At 45.3% G+C, this 22,605-nt stretch overlaps 1 protein-coding gene across 5 annotated transcripts in view; it reads right to left on the reverse strand.

The window, feature by feature from the left end:
• Nucleotides 1-22,605, reverse strand: part of rbm19 (RNA binding motif protein 19) — a 436,673-nt gene that overhangs the window by 318,411 nt on the left and 95,657 nt on the right. For all 5 annotated transcript variants that reach the window (XM_072496461.1, XM_072496480.1, XM_072496442.1 and 2 more), the window contains 2 exons: nt 8,292-8,352; nt 7,264-7,343 (listed from right to left, as the gene is read on the reverse strand). In XM_072496461.1, coding sequence (XP_072352562.1) covers nt 7,264-7,343; nt 8,292-8,352 — 141 coding nt within the window. The remainder of the gene's footprint in view (nt 1-7,263; nt 7,344-8,291; nt 8,353-22,605) is intronic.

The raw sequence follows: 22,605 nt of genomic DNA on the forward strand, positions 1-22,605 counted from the left end.
GGAAGGGAAGGGAAGTGTCGGAGATGGATCAGGTGAAAGTGATGGAGGGGTGGAAACTGGAAGCGAAGTTGATGAATTTTTCCAGGTCTGGGCGAGAGCATGAAGCGGCTCCAAAATAGTCATCAATGTATCGGTACGCAACGCATAATCCTCCGCCATTTTCGCCAACTCCAGCGTGATGTCACCACCACATCTTCCCTTCACTCCCTCTGTCAGCATTCCGCAGAGACCGTTCCCTCCGAGACAATCTAGTCCACTCCTCCACCATACCCAGTACCTCTCCCATCACCCATGGCACCTTCCCATGCAATCGCAGAAGGTGTAACACCTGCCCCTTTACCTATTCCATGCTTAACATCCCAGGCCCAAAACACTCATTCCAGGTTAAGCAGCGTTTCACTTGCATCTCTTCCAATTTGGTCTACTGCATTCTCTGCTCCCAATGTGGTATCCTCTATATCAGAGAGACCAAACACAGACTGGGTGATCGCTTTGCTGAGCGGTCTGTGCGTATTCAGGACCCTTACCTGCCTGTTGCTTGCCATTTTAACAAAAGACCCTGCTCCCATGCCCACATGTCTGTTCTTGGCCTGCCTCAATGTTCCAGTGAAGCTCAACGCAAACTGGAGGAACAACATCTCATCTTCCGGTTAGGCACGCTACAGCCTTCCGGCCTCAACATCGAATTCAACAACTTCAGATGATCAGCTCTACCCCACCTCATCCCATTTCTTTTCATCCCATTTCATTTTAACTGTCTTTTACCATTTCTTTATTTCTTAATATATATTTAATCCCCCCCCCCCAATCTTATCCACCTTTCCTTCACCTTTCTCCTCCCCCCACATCTACAGTTCATCCTCTGATGTTAGTTTCTCTGCTGTTTGACCTTTCACATCTTTTGTTCTCTCTGGGGACTGCCTTTAGCACTCTTTCCCCTTGGTTTCTGTGGCCATTAACACCTGGTTTCCCTGGGTTTCTGTGGCTATGACTCATCTTTCATTCTCATTCCAGTATAAATATTTCCCACTTTCTCTGTCTGTCAGCTGTGACAAAGGGTCATCGGACTCGAAACATTAGCTCTTTTCTCTTCCTACAGATGCTGCCAGACCTGCTGAGATTTTCTAGCATTTTCTCTTTCTCTTCATTCTTCTAAACTCCAACGAATGTAGACCCAGAGTCCTCAACCGTTCCTCATACGACAAGCTCTTCATTCCAGGGATCATTCTTGTGAACTTCCTCTTGACCCTTTCCAAAGCCAGCACATCCTTCCTTCGATACGGTGCCCAAAACTGCTCACAATACTCCAAATGAGGTCTGACCAGAGCCTTATACAGCCTCAGAAGTAAATCCCTTGTCTTGTATTCTCGCTCTCTTGACATGAATGCTAACATTGCATTTGTCTTCCTTACTGCTGACTGAACCTGCACGTTAACCTTAAGAGAATCATGATCAAAGGCTCCCAAGTCACTTGGTGCTTTTGATTTCCTAAGCATTTCCCCATTTAGATACTGGCCTCTGCCTAAATTTCTCCTTCCAAAGTGCATATCCTCTCACTTTTTTACATTGTATTTCATCTGCCACTTCATTGCCCACTCTCCTAGCCTGTCCAAATCCTTCTGCAGCCCCCTTGCTTCCTCAATACTACCTGTCCCTCTACAGATCTTTGTATCACCTGCAAACTTAGCAACAGTGCCTTCAGTTCCTTCTTCCAGATCATTAATGAATATTGTGAAAAGTTGTGGTCCCAGCACTGACCCCTGAGGCACACCACTATTCACCGGCTGCCATCCTGAAAAAGAACCCTTTATCCCCACTCTCTGCCTTCTGCCAGTCAGCCAATCCTCTATCCATGCCAGGATCTTACCGTCAACACCATGGGCTCTTAACTGATTTAACAGTCTCCTATGCGGCACCTTGTCAAAGGTCTTCTGGAAATCTAAATAAATCACTTCCATTGGTTCCCCTTTGTCTAACTTCCTTGTTAACTCGTCAAAGATTTGTCAGACATGAGCTCCCTTTGACAAAACCTTGCTGACTCAGTCCTATTTTATCATGTACTTCCAAGTATTCCGCAATCTCATCTTTAATAACGGACTCTAAAATCTTACCAATGACCGAAGTCAGGCTAACCAGCCTATAATTTCCCGTCTTCTGCCTCCTTGCCTTCTTAAACAGTGGTGTTACAGTAGCCACTTTCCAGTCCTCTGGGACCCTGCCTCCAGTGATTCTTGAAAGATTACCACCAATGCCTCCACAATCTCCTCCACTATCTCTTTTAGAACCCTGGGGTGTAGTCCATCCAGTCCAGGTGACTTAATCCACCTTCAGACATTTCAGTTTCCCCAGAACCTTCTCCTCAGTGATGGCCACTGCACTCACCTCTGGCCCGATTCTCCTAGAGCTCTGGCATCCCACTGGTGTCTTCCACCGTGAAGACTGATGCAAAGTAACTATTCAGTTCGTCTGCCATTTATTTGTTTCCTATTATTACTTCTCCAGCCATGTTTGCCAGTGATCCAATGTCAATTTTTGCCTCTCTCTTGCCCTTTATATATTGAAAAAAACTCTTCCTATCTTCCTTTATATTACTAGCTAGCTTGCATTCATATTTCATCCTCTCTCCCCTTATTGCTTTTTTAGTTGTCCTCTGCTCGTTTTTAAAGGATTCCCAATCCTCTGGCTTCCCACTCATCCTCGCCACTTTGCATGCTTATTCTTTTGCTTTTATGCTGCCCTTGACTTCCCTCGACTTCCCATGGATGCCTTGTCCTCCCCTTCGCATGTTTCCTCCTCCTTGGGATGAATTTCTGCTGTGCCTCCAGAATAACCCCCAAAAATTCCTGCCCTTGCTGTTCCACTGTTTTCCCTGCTAGGCTCCTTTTCCAATTAACTCTGGCCAACTCCTCCCTCATCTCTTTATAGTTACCTTTATTTAATTGAAATACCATTACATCGGATTCCAGCTTCTCCCTCTCAAATTCCCAAAGGCTGAGTCGACTAGGAGGAATGCCACCATTGCTGGTTAAATTGCAATATCCATTGCCTGCAGCGGATGTTAGCATGGTGGATACCCCGTGACCGATAATGCTCACCGGGCCACATAGTGGCCCCGGTTGGCACTGCAGGCTCTGCCCCCACATGTCCCCCCCTGTACCCCTGGCCCCGGGTGTCCGGCATTGTGGGGGTCCTCTGGCAGCAGTACTGTCAGCTGGCACTGCCCTTGCCAGCAGTACGCTCCGCGGGCCCCCGCCTCACGCCCCCTGTCGGGACTACAGTGGGCGGTGCCCTGGGTGGGTCGCCAGCTGCCCCGGTAGGTGGTGGTTGGGTGGTGGGGGGGGTGGTATGGCAGACCGTGTGGTGCGCGGCTGGGGGCAGCGCTACTGCCGGTATCACTCTGCTGAACCAGGGGCCAAGGTGGGTGCTCATTGCGGTGCGCAGCAAGGTGGCTGTTTTGCAGGCCATGGCAATGGCAATCCGTGACTGGACACCATTCCAGTCCCGCGGGGCGGGTCACCCCTGCCTTTTGACCTGATTCCTCATCACCGCCCCCCCCCCGCGGACCTGGCAAACCCCCCCCTCCCGTGTCCAGCCCGCAGGCCACACCTGCGCCTATGTGCCCTATTTCCCTCATCAGCCACGACGGCGGTTTCACAATTTTTCAGAAGCACAAGTGAATCATGCTGGCAGGATCTCGGCCCATCAGAGGCAGAAAATACCGGGTCAGGCCCGGTAATGATATGCAAACGATGTCTACTGTACATGTGTTCCGGACCATATTGACACCCCTGTCGGGGTGACGCAGAATCGCAATTTGTCATCAAATTGGCGCCCGTCGCGATTTTGGCGTCTGAACCTATTCTCTGCCCTATCGCGTTTCCCTATTTCGGCGACAGCCAACGGAGTATCCTGCCCCGTATGTCTTCTTCACAACACACTTTCCTATCTATCTTTGTATCATCTGCAAATTCAGTTGTCTAACCTTCGCACTCGTTACACTCTGCCAATCTGAAAAAGACCCACTTATGTCTACTCTGCTGCCAGCCAGCCAATCTTCTATACATTCTCTTAGGTTACCCCTACCCATTTTCCATAATAATTTTTGGTGTGGCACCTTATCAAATGTCTTCTGGAAATCCACGTACAGTACTTCTACATGTTCCCCTTAATCCATGGCACCTTATTCCCTCATAGAACTCTAACAAATTCTAGATATTCCCAAGAGAGCAGATAATTTATGAGGGGTCGTATTTAATTCTAGCTAAGGACATGTGTCATCTTAGTGGGATAAATGATGTAATTAATGGGAAGAGTCAGGTCTGTCTGTAGTTCTGTAGTTTTCTGTAGGATTTGTGTCCAACAAGACAGAAGGATTTTAAGTTGAACAGCAGCTTGCCAAATGCTGCTAGGCTGAGCAGAGGTGTACTGAATATTCTCCTGAAAGGAACTCTCTCCAAAGGTCTGCAGTTACGAAGGGAAACTTGTATTCTTCTAAAATTTTTTTTAGAGTACTCAATTCATTTTTTCCAACTAAGGGGCAATTTAGCGTGTCGAATCCACCTACCCTGCACATCTTTTGGGTTGTGAGGGCGAAATCCACGCAAACACGGGGAGAATGTGCTAACCACTGTGCCACCATGCCACCCATTAGGCAAATGTCTTCTCTCCTTCCCCAACCCTTAAATGTATGAACACATTCTTGAATATGGCTTCACAATTGCTTGGTGATAACTTTAATCAAGTACACACTCTTCATCTGTAATCACTCTCACTTTTCCAACTAGTTTCCATCTTTAACCCCCAAAATATCTTGGAATATGTAGATGTCTCATAATTTTACTCTAAAAGCTCTGTTTAATTCCATCCAATCCAATTTTGTTCATAGCTCTAAGTTATAGAAAATTATCCTGTATGATTGTGTCCTTGACTTCATTCTCACTTTTAACAGTTGATGGTCATACATACCATTCTCCTCGCCAACCCAGCTGCACGACATTTCTCTATTACATTTCCACATATATCTTTCACAAAGACGACAAACAATCTCCAAAGATCTTTCCACTCATGGCTATAAAGGGCTCCCACTTTTGACCTCGCCATCTATATTATATTGCTTAGCAATATTAACTGAATGCATGATATTCAGCTTCAGCATAGTCACTGAGAACAGCTGCTACACCTCAATAACTCTGTTTATATATGCTCTGATCTGAATAAAAATAAAAACAAAAATCTCTGCCATCAACCTCCAAAGCTGTTGCTCCAATATGCTACTCTGCTGGACAGCAAAACTTTGATTAACTCAATTTGTTTCCAGCTGAGGTCTTCACTAAAAACATAGCCATTTTACATAGATACATAGAAGATAGGAGCAGGATGAGGCCTTTGGCCCTTCGAGCCCGCGCCGCCATTCATCACGATCATGGCTGATCATCCAACTCAATAGCCTAATCCTGCTTTCTCCCCATAGCCTTTGACCCATTCTCCCCAAGTGCTATATCGAGCCACATTCTCTTCAGTTCCAGGCAACATTAGTCTTCAACTCTAACCACCTTTGCAACTACCATCTCAGGACAATACGCGAGACAAAGGAAAAGGTTTTGACATTTCAGGACAGCTCTGAAATGCAACTTGTGTACTGTTCATCTCTCAGTCGGGTTTTTCCTGATATACAATTCCCTATCAAGATTTTCTTCACCCTTAGAAACAATACCCACTTCTGCCCTACCTGTTTGTCTTTTTTCACAAGATTTTTTTAGTCTTTTGTAGCTTCCCTACCTCCATGTTCCACTAACAGGATCTCATTTGCAATATCAATGTCCATATTTCCCTTCAAATTACCATCATTCCATGCCAAGGTATCCAGCAAACTGCCTCCTCTAAACTCTTCTCCAAGTATGTGATTCTGCTCCATCTCATTATCGATTCTTTTTCAAGAAAGTCTCCTGCACAATAACAATTTCTGTCTTCTGCCTTGTAAAAGTTTAAATATCTTTCTCTATTTGAGTATTATTGTTGAGTCAGACGCGAATGTTGGCAGACAATTCAACACCAGGACATCATGACCATTTCCAATCTTTTCCTAGTACAACAGTTATTCTTGAGTAGCGATCGTTGTGATTTTCCCCCTCCCAGGTCTGGGGTAATAAAGCCAAGTTCTGGCACCAACATCAAAGAAATAATTTATTTTTCTTAAAATTTAGAGTACCCAATTAATTTTTTCTAATTAAGGGGCAAATTAGCATGGCCAGTCCACTTACCTGCACATCTTTGGGTTGTGGGGGCGAAACCAACGCAAACACGGAGAATGTGTAAACTCTGCACGGACAGTTTTGCAGAGCTGGGATCGAACTTGGGACCGCGGTGACGTGAGGCAGCAGTGCTAACTACTGCGTGCTACCCTTTCAATGAAATTATTAACATATTAACTGGTCATTATCTCATCGATTTCTGTGAGTCTTTGCTTGCCACAAATGTGCTTTTCCTACATTAAAAGAGTGACGACGTTTTAAAAGTACTTCATTGGGTTCAAAGCATTTTGAGACAGCTTGAGCTCCTGAGAGGCACTTTATAACATTTTATCAAAATTTCAATATGATAATCACATTTGAAGAGATATTAAGGTTACTGAATCTAACAATACAAATATTTGAAGGTTTCACATAGTTAAACGTTCCCAGTAAAACTAAAGATTCTTTGAAAAGAATATTTAAACTTTACTTGTGGCAGAAATGGAACATTTCATAGAAAACTACAAAGTACCATTGTTATCCCACTTGTGGAGAAGACTTAAGCTCATGTCACCAATAATTTGCAAATGTTTTCCTCAGTCCAAGCATGTATGTATTATTTCAGTTACCAGTTGAATATTTGCTCTTCTGCAATGGTGTTTCAACATATTTACTTCCACAAACATGAATGATCACCGCTTTACATGTGAATTACTAGATATCAACCTATCAATTACTAGATAGCTTGACACAGCTTTATTTGATTTTAACAGCACAGCTTAATAACTCTCACACATGCTTTTGCTTACAAATGGCAGTTTAGTGAGCATTATTTTACAATTCTAGATCCTTAAGTAATGAGAACTAACAAGGTTGAAATTAACAAGTACACCCACTTTAAAACATAATTTTAAAATCTAAACTATTTTCTACTCTGACAAAAATAATTTTAATATACATTCTCTACATCCTGATTCATATTAAAGGAGATACCCCAAATACTGATCCATAAACACAACACAAGTTTGGTTACCTGCAGCAGTTTTAGTGCTTTGTTGGCATACTCTGGTTTTGCATATTCCACAAAACCATATCCCATTGATAAAAGAGAACCTATGAAACAAAAATCAGATATTCAAATGCCACCCAACAATTCAAGAGGAAAATCATAACCAGAGGTCATCAGTTTGCCACATAGTTGCTCATCATTTACATCATTCAGGCTCCCATGGTGGAACTAAGCCAACTGCTCGATGCTTAGTATGCATACTTGAGACTGGTTAAAGCAATCCACAGCCTATCAGGCCTTCTACTCCACTAACATTCACAAACATACTGCCACTTGAGCTGCAGCAAGGGAAAAAGGGAGGAAAAAGAATTCTGTTCATAATTTTTAGTTCAAAATATATACATACGTATGTAATTATGGTAAAAAATAACCCAACAGAAAAGAGAAAGTTTATAAAGTGGAATTTTTGGAGAAGTGCATAAAGAAATCAATTTTGTACAAAGTACTGTATTAGCATGCATTCCAGCACTCACAATCTTTATCTTAATCTGCTTTCAGCCACCACTAAAAGCAATGACAGAATTTATAGCAGCAGCATGTCAGAATAAAACAGATATGTAAATATATCCTCCCCAAACTGGTATTTAAAATGTTACGTTTATGATTTTGAATCCAAATTTATGGGGCTTTTCCAGCAGTATGGGGACATGAACTTAAATTTTCACTCGTTCTATTATTAGGCCAAAAGTATTTTTTTTAATCCATGTGTATGTCTGATAAACAATAGTACAGTAGAATTTTTATCGCACCATTATGGACATTTCCAAAGTTAATTGTTGGCTCTAAGCAAAGCAACTTTCCACATTTAGATGACATAAAAAGTGTTTGGTATGGAGTATCCTCGATTCATATTATAGGTCAGAAGTATTACATAAAATTACCTAGACAAGTGCAAGATCACAGATGCAATTAAAAATGCATATTTATTCAAAGATTCTTAAGTTTGATAGAAAACTCATACACTGAGAATGAATTACACAAGAAATATTCACCTGTCTTGTCTCTCTTCTTTGAAATACAGCAACTTTTCAATGATCCACACTTGCCAAATGCCTACAAAGGAAACAGTGAACAAAGATGAACACAAATTATAATTATATAACATTTAGGGAAATTGGAAAAAAAGCTCCAGAGATTCAAACACATGGATAAACAAGCTTATGATAAAACTGGAAATGTGTACCTCCATACTTAAAGAATGACATCTGGTTGAGAAGAGAATGAAACAAAGATTTAGGAGACATATCAGGGGTAAGGAGATCATCCTATGAGGAGATATGGAGTAAACTATATTACCCGCTTATGATTGAAGCATGAATATGATTGAAGATCCTTAACAGGATAAATGTTGCGTCAACACACGCGCACGCACGCATACACACACACCAAAAATCTAATAAAAGAATAGATTAAGGATTTTATCAGATGGATGTCTTCCAGATAATTTCTTTCAAGCTTTGGCCTAAAGTTGGGTGCTTTCTTTTCCGCAAGCTTGTAATCATCTTCACTGCAGACTCACAGAGACAGCAGGCAACCACCAGCAGAGAGAGGGGGGAAACCACTCTTCTAGGGTCAAGAGGCTTCTGGCAGGTTCTCTCAAAAAAATACACTTGGCAGGAATCAATCGCTGACTGTTGTCAGCAGAACACTGTCCCTGGCCAACCCAATGGTTACCCCAGACTTCCTCTCGGCACCTGAGAGTCTGGCCTCTCCACCCCAAACATAAAACTTGGGAACACAATGTCCTGACACGCAGGCTGCTTCAGCTTGTGTCTTCTGCTTAAAGGCACATTCCAATTATAGGTCCACGGACCAAAAGTAATAAAATAAAAGCAATGGGAACAAAGGAAATAAACAGGAAGGACTCTTACAATACCAATAAAAAAGAAAGACTGTGATAAGAATAGCACCATTAAAGGGTAGACATGATGATACCACGGGTACCAATAAAGAGATGGGTAGAAATATTAAATAATTGTTTTGCTTCGGTAATTACCAGGGAGATAGTACAGGCAGGTATTGAACGATGAGAGGAGTACACTTAAAAGAAAAAAGGGGAGGTATTGAATAAATTAAACGAAGTCGAAAACGATAAACTCCCTGGTCCGGATGGATAGCATCCATATTTATAAAATAAGCAAGCAAAGAGATAGCAGAGACATTACTGTACATGATAGATCAGTTAGCTTATTGGTGGTCAGAAAAATAATGGAATTCTGACTAAAAGGAGTAATTAGGAGAACATCTAGAAACAAAAAAATTCCAATGAAGTCAACATGAATTTCAGAAGGGAAAATCTTGCTTGAAAAATCTTATTAACATTTTAAGAAGGGAATGGAGAGTAGATAATAGGAGGTGTAATTTATTTCGATTTTCAAAAGGCCATTGATAAAGTGCTTCATAATAGACTAATGAATAAGGTGAGACAATGAGGAATCAAGGGACAAGTGGCAGTATGGATTGCTCGCTAGCCAAGAAAGCAAGAGAGTGGGAGTAAATGGTAGTTATTAAGGAAGACAGAACTAAGAAGTGGTGTTCCACAAGGATCATTCCTGAGACCGCTGCTGTTCACAATTTACATCAATGATTTGGCCTTTGGAATCGAAAACACAATTTCCAAATTTGCAAATGACATCAAGTTGGGGTGATGGTCAATACTGAGAGGACTGCAACAAAATTACTGAAAAACATTAATAAACTTGAAGAATGGGCACATAATTGGCAAATTAATTTCAACACCGAATCATTTTGGTACAAGGTCAAGGATGGTCACTTATTGCTTGGCTTATTGCTTGGCAGTTACAATCTAGGGATTGAGAAAGGGATCTCAATTGGAAATACAATCACTAAATATTCTGCCACTAAAAATGTTACGGTCATAAAAAAGCAAACCAAGCACTTAGCTTTATTTCTAGATGGATAGAATTGAGAGAGATGTGGACATCGTCTACAGGATGGACGGAAAACTTTTCAACCTCAACCAATGAAATCCAAGAAAATGACGACATCGCTTGTAGAGCGTCAGTATGTGGGTGACATCACTATCTCCACACTCCCAGAAGAGATCAGTCTCCGCTTTAACTTCAAGGAGGCTTAAATCCTGTACTAACCCGCCCCAGGGCAAAATCAGGTCTCTCCCTCCATCAAGATCAATGGAGAAATCCTCCCAAATAAGGAACATTTCCCATGCCTGGGGAGCCACCTCTCCTCCAAGGCTGACATCGATGCTATGATCCAACATTTTATCCAATCCGCGAGCGCCTCCTTCGGACGCTCAAGGGTGAGCGAGTCTTTGTCATCCATGCCACAAAGATCCTCATCTATAAGATGGTCATCCTTCCAACTCTTCTGTACGGCTCAGTCAAGAGCACCAGCACAGAGGCCATGATCGTCCAAAAACACCTCCGCTGTGCCAGCCATGTACTTAAGATGTCAGAGTCCCAACTGCCAAAGCAAATCTTCTTCGCCCAGCTCAAGGATGGCTTCTCTCAAGAGGACGACAAAAGAAACGTTTCAAAGACACCATGAAGAAATGCAACATAGACATCAACACCTGGGAGATTCCTGCTCAGAAGGGACATACTTGGAGGAACCTGCTGATTGAAGGGACACAATTCTTCTGTTCGGTATAGGATATACAGTGCAGAAGGAGGCCATTTGGCCCATAGAGTCTGCACCAGCCTTTGGAAAGAGCACCCTACTTAAGCCCACACCTCCAACCTATCCCCGTAACCCCACCTAACGTTTTTCTTTGGACACTAAGGGGCAATTTAGCATGGCCAACCACCTAACCTGCACATCTTTGGACTGTGGAGGGAAACTCACGCAGACGGGGTGAGAACGTGCAGATTCTGCACAGACAGTGATCCAAGCCGGGAATCGAACCTGGGACCCTGGTGCTGTGAAGCAACAGTCCTAACCACTGTGCTACCGTGCCACCCATTAGTTTGATTAGTTGCTCCTGGACTCACATTGGTATGAGTCTGGTCCCGTTTGACAGACAGCAATCTCAGAGAGCCAACAAGCACCGTCGTTGAAGTTATGAATGAACATTGCGTTGTCAAGTGTGAAGCGGCGAAGAGATCATCTTTGAACTGGGCAATGCCCTTGCAAATCTTGGTTTCAACGCACCTTCGTGCCGATGTCTGGCAGAATCAAACTCAGCCAGGTATGACCCATTAGCATCTCAGTGGGAGCTAGCCCAGTTACTGCTTGTGGCATGGTCCTGGAGGAAAATAAAAACCTTGCCAGTCTTGTGCCCATCTTGAGCCCCCGTTGAACTGTCTCTACGGTCCTCTCTGCCAACCATTAAATACCGGATGGTATGGGGCAGTGCGAACGTAGTGAATCCTGATGCTCTTCACAAAAGCGGCACACTCTTCACTCATGAAGGAGGCCACGTTATTGTGCAGGAGTACCTCTGGGATTCCGTGGGTAGGAAAATAAATGCCCAATCACTTGATGGTTGCCAGGAAAGTAATCGTTGCCATCCTGTGGACTTCCAGCCACTTTGAGTGGGTGTCCGCCAGGACAAGAAACATTGAACCCAAGGGACCGGCGGAATCGGCATGCACGCGGGCCCAAGGGCATCCTGGCCACTCCAAAGGATGTAGGGGTGCCACCGTGGGGACAGTTTGGTGCTCCAGGCAGATAGAACACTGCTCGATATCTGTGTCCAATCGTGGCCACCTGGCATAGCTTCTTGCCAGCATCTTCATTTTGACACTTTGGGGTGTCCGATGTGAAGGTCCTTTACTATGGTGGCCTGTCGCTTCACTAAAATAACAACCCTGGTGCCCCACAGGAGGATGCCGTCCTCCATGGTCAACTCCGACAATATTGAAAAGGCCTTCAACTCCGCTAGTGGCTGCCATTGCTGCCACTGTAAAGTATCAGATGACGCATCTTGGCAAACACAGAGTCGGTATGAACACACGAGGCAGTGAAGCGCAAGGAGTCCATTTAATTCAGGACAGCAATCACTTTGTCAAAAGTAGGATTTGTGGATTCGACCTGTAGGGGAAGACGGTTCATTGCATCAGCATGCGCAATTTGGGTCCCTGGGCTGCGTGCGAAAGAATATGCGTAAGCTGGCAATGATAGAGCGCAACACTGAATCCTGGCAGACGCAATGGCCGGGTCCGCCTTGTCCTCACGGAAGAGGCCTAGGCGCATTGAAATGAAAAGAAAATTGTTTGTCACAAGTAGGCTTCAAATGAAGTTACTGTGAAAAGCCCCAAGTCGCCACATTCCGGCGCCTGTTCGGGGAGGCTGGTACTGGAATTGAACCGTGCTGCTGACCTGCCTTGCTGAAATCGGTTTACACCAAACATGACCACAGACCTTTTTATTCGATCTGGGTATATTTTCTTTCAGTTGCAGCTAGCGTTCAGGAGGCAAAAGCGATCGGAAGGTTACGACCATCGTCCATTCAATGGGACAAACCTGCTCCAATGCCATATGCAAAGCATTGCACGTGAAGTACAACGACTTTGAGGAGTAGAAATGCGTCAACACCCTAGCAGAAGATAATCACTGCTTCACCTTGTTAAACATCACATCCTGGCCTTGCCCCAGGCCTGGCACTTTTTCAAAAGCAAGTAGAGGGGGTTGACGACGATAGCCAAATCGGAATAAAGCGGCCATAATAATTCACTAATCCAAGAAAATAGCGCCGTTCCATGGCGTCTCACGGGCGGGGGTCATTTTGATCGTCAGTACCTGCTCGGTAACTGGATGCAGACATGTCGGTCCACCCGATATTCCAAATACACCATTTATTTTGCGTGGAACACACACTTTGCATGGGAACTGGCAGACCTGATATTCGGAAAACCACTTGTTCTTGTTCCGTGGCCAACGACTAACATGACGTGTAGATAAACCACAACGTGTGGCAATCCATGCAGGATGTTCTCCATGATACGCTGGAAGACTGCGCATGCCGAGGAGACTCAGAATGGAAACCGGGTATACACAGTCCTTTGTGCGTCTTAATTGTGACGTACTTCCTTGAGGCTTCATCGAGTTCCAGCTATAGACAAGCTCATGTCCAATTTTGTGAATGGCAATGTTGCATATCCTCGATGCGAGGTAAAGGACAACGGTCCAACATCAAAGCAGTGTTCACTGTCAATTTAGAGTCTCTGCAGAGGCGAATTGTCTTATCCGGCTTCATTACGAGGATCACCGGCGCAGCCCAATCAGTGAAACGCCTAAACTTTCCAAACACTGAAGTTTGGTCTCAATCTTCTCTACAATGGTGTAGGGAACCGGGCGGGCATGGAAATATCGGGGCTGTGCTCCTGGATTTTGGCCACGGCCCTTTCAGTACCTTAGCAAGGCTGAAAAACTTTTGGGAATTTGTTCAGTACTATGCGCAACCCACCAGAGCCCACTTGAGAGGATATGCTGCCAATCCAACTGCAGCTGGTGTAGCCAATCGCACCGTAACCATTTCCTTGCACAACAATGAGGAAGGTGCACTGACTGGTGTACATAAACCCCGAGGGTGAACCCCACAAGAATCAGCCATTCCCCTGCATAAATGGCCAAACGAGCCGCCAAGTCGGCTTAAGACAAAGAATGCACTCTTTGCTTGTCAAGATCAAAAATGCTCTGCACCAGTACCAGCCCCTCCCGTATCCAGCTCCATCTGGAGCATTTGACCATTAACTTGTATTGGAACATAAATAGGGGCCACATGGGGCGCTGCCAAACAATTCAGCTGCATCTCAGCCTCATCCTCTTCTGGGTCGTCCAGATCCAAGGCTTGGCTTCGGAGCCAACGCCGACCTCCACCGGTGTGCCTGGAGCACTGGCCTTCCTGCTGCTGGCGGGTACACCTGGACCAGCGGCCACATGATGCACACGGGCCGGAATCTCCTTCAGCCGAGTGCAGGGAGGGATGCATGTTTCGGCGGCCGTCTCTTCACCCAGGAGCCAGAGTCGCAGGGGCATTTAGTTCAGGCCGCGGGGGTACACACAAGGGGTGACTCCCCAAAACATTCACCCCCATCTCTTGAATCTCTTGGACGCCGTGTTCCACACTTTCTTGGGATAGGGAGATCTGCAGTGCTTGCTGAAAGGTTAGGGTGACTTCGCCTTGGTTTCCATATTGCTGATACTGAAGACCAAGTGGTCACAGAACATATCGGACAAAACAGTTCCATACTCTCAAAACTCGGCTATCTTCCGTAGCCAAGATACAGACCTGATGGCCGACCCCCTGGTGGACCTCTCTCCGTATTAAACCAATATCTTTGAATGATTATCAACGGGGTTGGGTTAAATTGTTGTGCCACAAGCTGGTCAAATGTTTGTATATCCAGCGTTGCCAGGTATGTGAGACCCCAGATCATCCCGAATGTATGTGGTCCACAGGCCGTCAACAGTATGACCATCTGGCACTCGTTCTCCATGAGATTGTTGGCCCGGAAGAAACAACACATTCATTCAGCATTGGTTCCAGTCTTCAACACCGGTGTCAAATGTATCTAACTGCCCATTGTGTCTGCACCGAACTATGAAAGAGGACCCTACCTAGGCCCACTTCCCTGCCCTAACCTGCACATCTTTGGACACTAAGGGACACATTTAGCATCCAAACTCCACACAGACAGTAACCCGGCATTGAACCCGGGTCCCTGGCAGCAGTGCTAACCACTGTGCCACCATGTTGCCCATCAGCAACATATTGAAAACATGGAAGGTTCCATATGTACACTGAAAGCACTCCGCCTCAATCACCAATTCTCGACCCGTTCACTGTCCTCACCTTTCCTCAATTCAACACACTGCCTGTCCAAACTCCAGCACTGGATGAACAGGAATGTCCTCCAACTAAATATCAAGCCTCAAAACCGTGTCGTCGGTCCTTGCCACAAACTCCATTCCTTAGCCAAATTTAATTTAATTACTTTTCCTGACCACTGTCGAAAACTGAACTAGACTATTTGCAACCATGGCATCCTATTTAACCCAGCTGAGCTTCCGACCTCATATCCACTCCATCATTAAGACCACCCAACATCGCCAACTCCAGTTCTGCCTCACCTCATATGCTGCTAAAATGCTCATTCATGCCTCTGTTACCTTTGAACTCAAGAATTCCGATGATCTCATGGTCAGCCTCCCACCATGACTCTGTTCCTCCATGTTTTAAAAATAAGTACAAGTTAGGGTCTTTGACATAGGGTTCCATTCTGGTATCTTCCCATCCAATTACATCAACTTAAATCGTAACAAATCCTAATTTGTATGTAACTAATTAGATTTTTAAAAACTGAAAATAATTATCTCTGTAATGAGAGTGTGCCCACAGAGTTTATAGATTGAATTCATCCCTAACTGTGCCAAGAAACATTGAAATTTATCCTTTTAAATTGCATTATTTGAAATGCTGTTTGTCAATTTTAACAAAGTCAAACTACTTTGCATTTTCTACTTATATGTGTACTATGCAAAAATCCTTGTGGATGCCATTTTAAATAATTAATAAAAAGTAAAAGGAACTAAGAGACAGAGCAATGCCATGAGAATTAACTCTAAAAATGGTTGCTTAATTAAACAAAGCTTGTCAAGTTAAAGTGGCAGGGGACGGCTAATATGGTCAAACATCGGAGTGCTCAGAGTATCATGGTAGTGAGAATGAAAAATAGTACCTGGAATAGTACCTGGAAAATTCTAACCATTTGAACATACTTTATTATGCTACACATTCAAGAGGAATGTATGTAAGTTATCACTGCATTTTTAAATATTTTCAATAGATTTAATTGCTGTATACATTGCATCAGGTAAATGGCTTAGAAACGTTATTTTCAAATAGAATCATCCAAGTCACTACTGTATCTTATGATGTGAAAAAGATGGAGTAGCATTTAAATAGTGCATTTTAATGAATTGAGTGGGGTTGATGCAGATGGGGAAGGCCGTGGGTCCGGTTGGATTCCCAGCCGAATTCTACAAGAAGTTTTGGTCGAAGGTGGGGCCCCTGTCAGTCGAGATGTATGAGTCGATGGTGAGGAGAGAGCTGCCCCCCATGTTGTCTCAGGCTGCGATATCGGCCAATTTAAAGAAAGACAAGGTTCGGAGCAGTGTGGGTCTCACTGCCCAATTTTGCTGTTTAATGTAGCTGCAAAGCTGCTGGCAACACAGATAGAGGATTGAGAGCCGGGGGCGATAGGTGAGGATTTATGAAGGGGTGGCAGCTGTCAATGAATATCCGGAGGTTAATGTATGTCATTACGATTCCCTCAAGAGGGCTGAGATGTGGAAGTGGTTGTGGCAATGGACGCAGAGAAAGCTTTTTATCTGGTGGAGTGGTCTTACTTGTTCGAGGTGTTTGGGCAAGGATTTGTGGACTGGGTTTGACTGTTGTATAAGGCACCTGAGGCAAGTGTATGGACTAACAGGGTTAGCTTGGAGCACTTTGGGTTGCACCGGGGAAAGAGGGAGGGGTATCCATTCTCCCCGCTGCTCTTTGTCCTAGCGATTGAACCCTTGGCAATGGCGCTCAGGGTCTCAAAGGGTGTGGGGTGGGTGGGGGGGGGGGGGGGGGGGGGGGGGGGGGGGAAGAGAGTTGGGCTCAGCTGCATAACTTGAATTTGACGCTGTTGGTGGAGGAAATGAAGTCAGACTTTAAGAGATGCGCTGCCATTGTCATTGGCTGGTCGGGTCCAGACGGTAAAGATGATGGTGTTGCTGGAGTTTCTGTTTCCGAACCTCCAAGTGTCTGTGCCCAAGTCCCTTTTTAGGAAGATTAATGGGATGATGGGGGTTGGGGTTTGTGGGGGTTTGGCTTTGCTGAATTTGGTATTATTGGGCAGCAAACATTGCAATGGTTAGGAAATGGGCGATGGAGGAGCGGTCAGTGGGGCAGATGGAGGCGTCCTCTTCTAAAGGAACCATGTTTTAGGGCACTATTGTTGGTGCGCACTCCGTGCCCACCGGCCAGGCACTCCGTTCTCGCCGGCCAGGTACTCCACGAGCCCAGTGGTGGTATCAGCGTTGAGGGTGTGAAATCAGTGTCAGCAGCACTTTAGAAAGGAAGGCATGTTCCTGTGGCCGCCAATCTGTGACAATCAGAGGTTTGTTCTTTTGTTCTGGCGGGGTTGGATACGAGGTCCCGGTGGTGGCAGCAGACGGGAATAGAATGTAGAATACTTTCGGGATTTATGTGTTTGAGGGAAGTTTCCAGGCCCAGGGGAGCCGGCGGGGACATATCAGTTACTGAAGGGGAATGGGTTCAGGTATTTGCAGGTAAGGGACTTTATGAGGAAGGAGGTGCCTTTGTTTCCAACACTGCCACCCGGTGCCTTTGTTTCCAACACTGCCACCCGTCGTGCTGGAAGACAAACTTCTGTCCGAGAAGAAAATAGGAGGGGCAAGGTCACAGTTATATATGGGGAGCTTTGAAGAGAGAGTGCTCCAGTGAAAGAGGCTAGGCCTAAGTGGAATGAGGAGTTGGCGGCTGGAGTATAGAGCGAGGCTTTGTGGAGGGTTAATGTGTCCTCATCGTGTGCAAGTCTCATCCAATTTAAAGTGGTACACAGGGCTCACATGACAGTGTCCAGGATGATTTGGTTCTTTTCAGGGGTGGAGGTTAGGAGTGGGTAGCGTGGCAGGGTGGGCGGGATTTTAGAGGGGATTTGCAGATATGATGTCAAAGAATTTGGGGGTAACGGTAGCTCCGAATCCAGAGGTGGCAATATTTGGAATGTCAGAGGTTCCGGGAGTGCAGGTAGGGTGAAAGGCCAATGTGTTGGTCTTTGCCTCCTTGATAGCTTGGAAACAGATTTGGTTAGGCTGGTGGGACTCGGAGCTGCCGCACGTAGAGGTGTTGGTGAGTGATTTGGCAGATTTTCTGCATTTAGAGAGGGGGGTTGGTTTTGAGGTTGGGTTAGAAATTAAACAGGGGCCAGGAGCTGGGGTGTCAGCAGATAGAGTGGGGGCTGGGTTGTGTAAGGATGTTCGTTTCTTCTTTGCTATGTGTATGTTTTAAAATGCCTCCAATAAAATGTTTTTCAAAAAAATAAATAATGCCTTTCATGACCTCAGGATGCCCCAAAGTGCTTTACAGCAATTTAAGTGCAGTTACTGTTGCAATGTATGAATTTGTGCATATTAAGGTCTTACAAAGGGCAAGGTGATAATAATCAGACAACCTGTTTTAGTAATGTTGGTTGAGGGGTGAATATTGGCCAGTTCACCATTTGTTCTTTAAAATATTGTCATGGGGTTGAGGGGAAGATGGGGATGACATTAAACCAAGGTCTTAATTATGGATTATTCACTGAGTACTGCATTGGAATATGAGCCTAGATTTTATCCTCATGGGAAACTGTAGAAGGAAAGCATATCAGTACTCAGGAGGGGTGGAAATGGAGATCATGGATGCCTGCGTGGTGGTATTGCTGACTTTCTAACATTCAAAGTCATCTAAATATTGGTGAAAGAGACTTAGAAAAATGCATTTTTCAGCCATCACATCCATGGATGAAAGCCTGGAACATTGTTCTAAATATTTCTCACATATTGGGCTGCATGGTGGCACAGTAGTTAGCAATGCTGCCTCACAGCGCCAGAGACCTGGGTTCAAATCCGGTCTTGAGTGACTTTGTGGAGTTTGCACTTTCTCTCCGTGTCTGCATGGGTTTCCTCCGGGTGCGTGGGTTTCCTTTCACAGTCCAAAGATATGCAGATTAGGTGGATTGGCCATTGTGTGCAGGGTATGTGCAGGGTAGGTGGGTTAGGGTGGGGGAGTTGGTCTAGGCAGGGTGCTCATTCAGAGGTTTGGTGCAGACTCGATGGGCTGAATGGCCTCCTTCTGCACTGTCGGGATCCTATGATTCCGTTTTGTTGTTTAATCTTTTTAAATGTTTGAGTACATTAGCAATTATTGTTTCTAATACAAAGAACATTGTGAACAGTTTTGACAGTCGTCCAGACTCGAAACGCAAGCTCCCTTTTCTCCCCACAGATGCTGTCAGAATTGCTGAGATTGTCCAATATTTTGTTTGTGAACAGTTTTGAACACACTCCTATTTCTACCGTAGTTAGAATTACTGTTAATCATCGCATTTCTGAATTGATATTTCTGCCTCATACCACATTATTTAGACATTACATTACAAAACATCGAAAAGCTTTTAAAATAAAAACAGAAAATGCAGGATAAACTCAGGTCTGGCAGTACATGTGGAGAGAGAAACAAGGTTAATGTTTCGAGTCTGTATGAATCTTCTTCAGAGCTATGAAGAGTCAAATGGACTCGAAACTTTAACGCAATTTTTCTCTCCATAGATGCTGCCAGACTTGCTACGTTTATCTAGCAATTTTTGTTTTTAATTTCAGATTCCCAGCATCCACTTTTATTTTTCGGAAACTTTGCCTGTATTTTATTCCCTTTCTGGCTATTCAATCATAGAGACGTGGAATACTTACAGGGCAGCCCATTCGGCACATCAAGTCTGCACCAACCCCTCCGAAAGAACAGTCTACCCAGGTTCACTCCCCCGTCCACCCCGCCCTATCCCCGTAGCCTAGCCTGCACATCGCTAGGCACCAAGGAGCAATTTAGCACAGCCAATCCATCTAACCGCACATCTTAAATTGAGACGGAATGTTGTTACATATTGGAAGAAATCAGATTGTTTAAACAGTGCAGAATTATTTCCTTTTTCCAATCAAGCCAAATAGCAAATCAAGATATAATTGCCTAGAAATTGTACAATGCTACTGAAGGCAACATTTACACTTTTCTTTGCAGACAGGAAATTTCACACAGCTCATCTACCAATGCAAAAATTAAAAAAGCAAACAAGCAGGGCAATAGCAATGACAATGACCCGGGTTCGGCAATAAAAATAACAGTGAGGCTGTTGACGTTCACCGTTAGTTTTGCAAAATATTTTTATTCTCCTCCTTTTTCACATTTTCTCCCAAATTTACACCCACCAACAACAAACAATAATCAATAACGAATGCAATGTCAATCCTTATATCAATAACAACAATCCCATCCTCACACCAAACCCCCAAACAGTTAACATAAACAAATAACAAAAAGGAATCAGGAATCACCCATAGTCACCATTAACACATACAATCCCCCTCCCCCAACCCCCCTGAAATGTTCGATGTGATCCAATTCTCGAAAGAGCATAATGAATAACGCCCATGAATTGTAGAACCCCTCCATCCTCCCCTTAGTTCAAATTTGACCTTCTCAAGAGTCAAGAATTCCAGCAGGTACCCCCCCCCCCCTCTCCCTCCCCACCCCATGCCAGAGCACAGGGTGGAGAGGTTGATCACCATCCCAACAGGATCTGCCTTTGGGCGACCAACGAGGCGAAGGTTACAACACCTGCCTCCGCACCCGATTACCCTAAATACCTCCTTCCAGTAATCCTCCAGCTTTGGACAGCGCCAAAGCATACGAATGTGGTTTGCAGGGCACCACCCGCCCCCCCCACCCCCGCAATGTTCACACACATCTTCTACCCCCTCAAAGAGCCAGCCTGTCCTTGCCCTTGTGAGTTGTGCTCTATATACCACCTTCAGCTGTATCAGCCCCGACCTTGCACACGAGGTGGAGGCGTTCACCCTCCGGAGCACCTCACAACCAGAACCCCTCCTCCATACCCTCTCCCAACTCTTCCTCCCGCTTTGCATTGATCCCATCCAGCGGTGCCTTCTCCTCTTCCAAAATAGCCCTGTAAACCGCCAACACGACCCCTTTCTCCAGTCCCCCTGTGGGCAGCACCTCCTCCAGCAATGTGGAGGTCGGCTCTACCGGGAAGCTCTGCATCTCCTTTCTGGCAAAGTTTCGAATCTGCATGTATCTAAATAGTTCCCCCTGCTCCAACCCATACTTCGCTCTCAGCTCCTTCAATCCTGCAAACTGACCCCCAAGAATCAAATCTTTTTGTGTCCTAATTCCTTTCTCCTCCCATCTTTGAAAATTTCCATCCTGCTTCCCTGGCTCAAATCTATGGTTCCCCCGAATCGGCATTTCCCTTGACCCTGCCCCCAACCCAAAGGCGAAACTGCCTCCATATTATCAACAAAGCTATTACTACCGGACCCCCCGAGTATTTCCCTGGGGCCATCAGGAGCGGCGCTGTTGCTAGCGCCTTCAATCCCGGCCCCCTACACACCCTCCTCCATTCTGACCCACTGGGAGTCAACCCCTCGGAACCAGCTCCGTCCCTTCTCCACATTCGCCGCCCAGTAATAATACATCAGGTTTGGAAGACTCAAACCCCCTGCCTTCCTCTCTGTAGTAGCACCTTTCTAATTCTAGCCACCTTCCCTCCCCATATGAACGAGGTAATCATCCCTCTAATCTCTCTAAAAAATGCCTTTGGCACGAAAATTGGCAGGCATGGGAAAATAAACTGAAATCGCAGCAACACGTTCGTTTTAACCACCTATACCCTACCCGCCAGTGACAGAGGGAGACCATCCCACCATGCCAGATCAGCTTTCACCCTCCCCACCAAGTTAGGAATGTTGTACCGACAGAGCCCCCCCCCCACCCCAATCCCGAGCAACCTGCACCCCCAGGTATCTAAAGTGAGTCTCTGCCCTACGGAATGGCAGTCCCCCCCCACTTCTGCCTCCACTCCCAGCCGAGACACCACAAAATATTCACTCTTGTCTAGATTTAATCTGTACCCCGAGAATGACCCAAACAACCGAAGCAGCTCCAGTATTCGCCCTATTGACACACTCGGTTCCGACACGTATAATAAGTCATCGGCATATAAGGACACCCTGTGCTCTATCCGCCCCCCCCCCCCCCCCCCCCCCACCCCAACTATCCCTTTCCATACCCCCGAACTTCTTAACGCGATGGCCAATGGCTCGATCGCGAGTGCAAACAGCAGCGATGAGCATAGGACATCCCTGCCTAGTCCCACGCTGGAGAGAAAAGTATTCCGAGCTGATGTTATTTGTGCGGACACTCGCACTCGGCTCCTAATACAGTAGCTTTATCCAGTCCACAAATGTTGGTCCAATCCCAAACCGCTCCAGAACTGCCATCAAGTAACCCCATTCTACCCGGCCGAACGCTTTCTCTGCGTACAATGCCACAACCACCTGTTTCCTTCCCCTCCGCCGGTGCCATAACTACGTTCAATATCCTCTTAATGTTCGAAAAGAGCTTCCGCCCTCTCACAAACCCCATCTGATCTTCACCTATCACCTTCAGGAGGCACTCCTGATGCCTACCTGCCAGTATCTTCACCAATATCTTCGCATCCTCATTTAAAAGTGATATGGGCCTATACGACCCAC

The sequence above is a fragment of the Scyliorhinus torazame genome, chromosome 1 (genome assembly GCF_047496885.1).
Source record: "Scyliorhinus torazame isolate Kashiwa2021f chromosome 1, sScyTor2.1, whole genome shotgun sequence".
Lineage (NCBI taxonomy): Eukaryota > Metazoa > Chordata > Chondrichthyes > Carcharhiniformes > Scyliorhinidae > Scyliorhinus > Scyliorhinus torazame.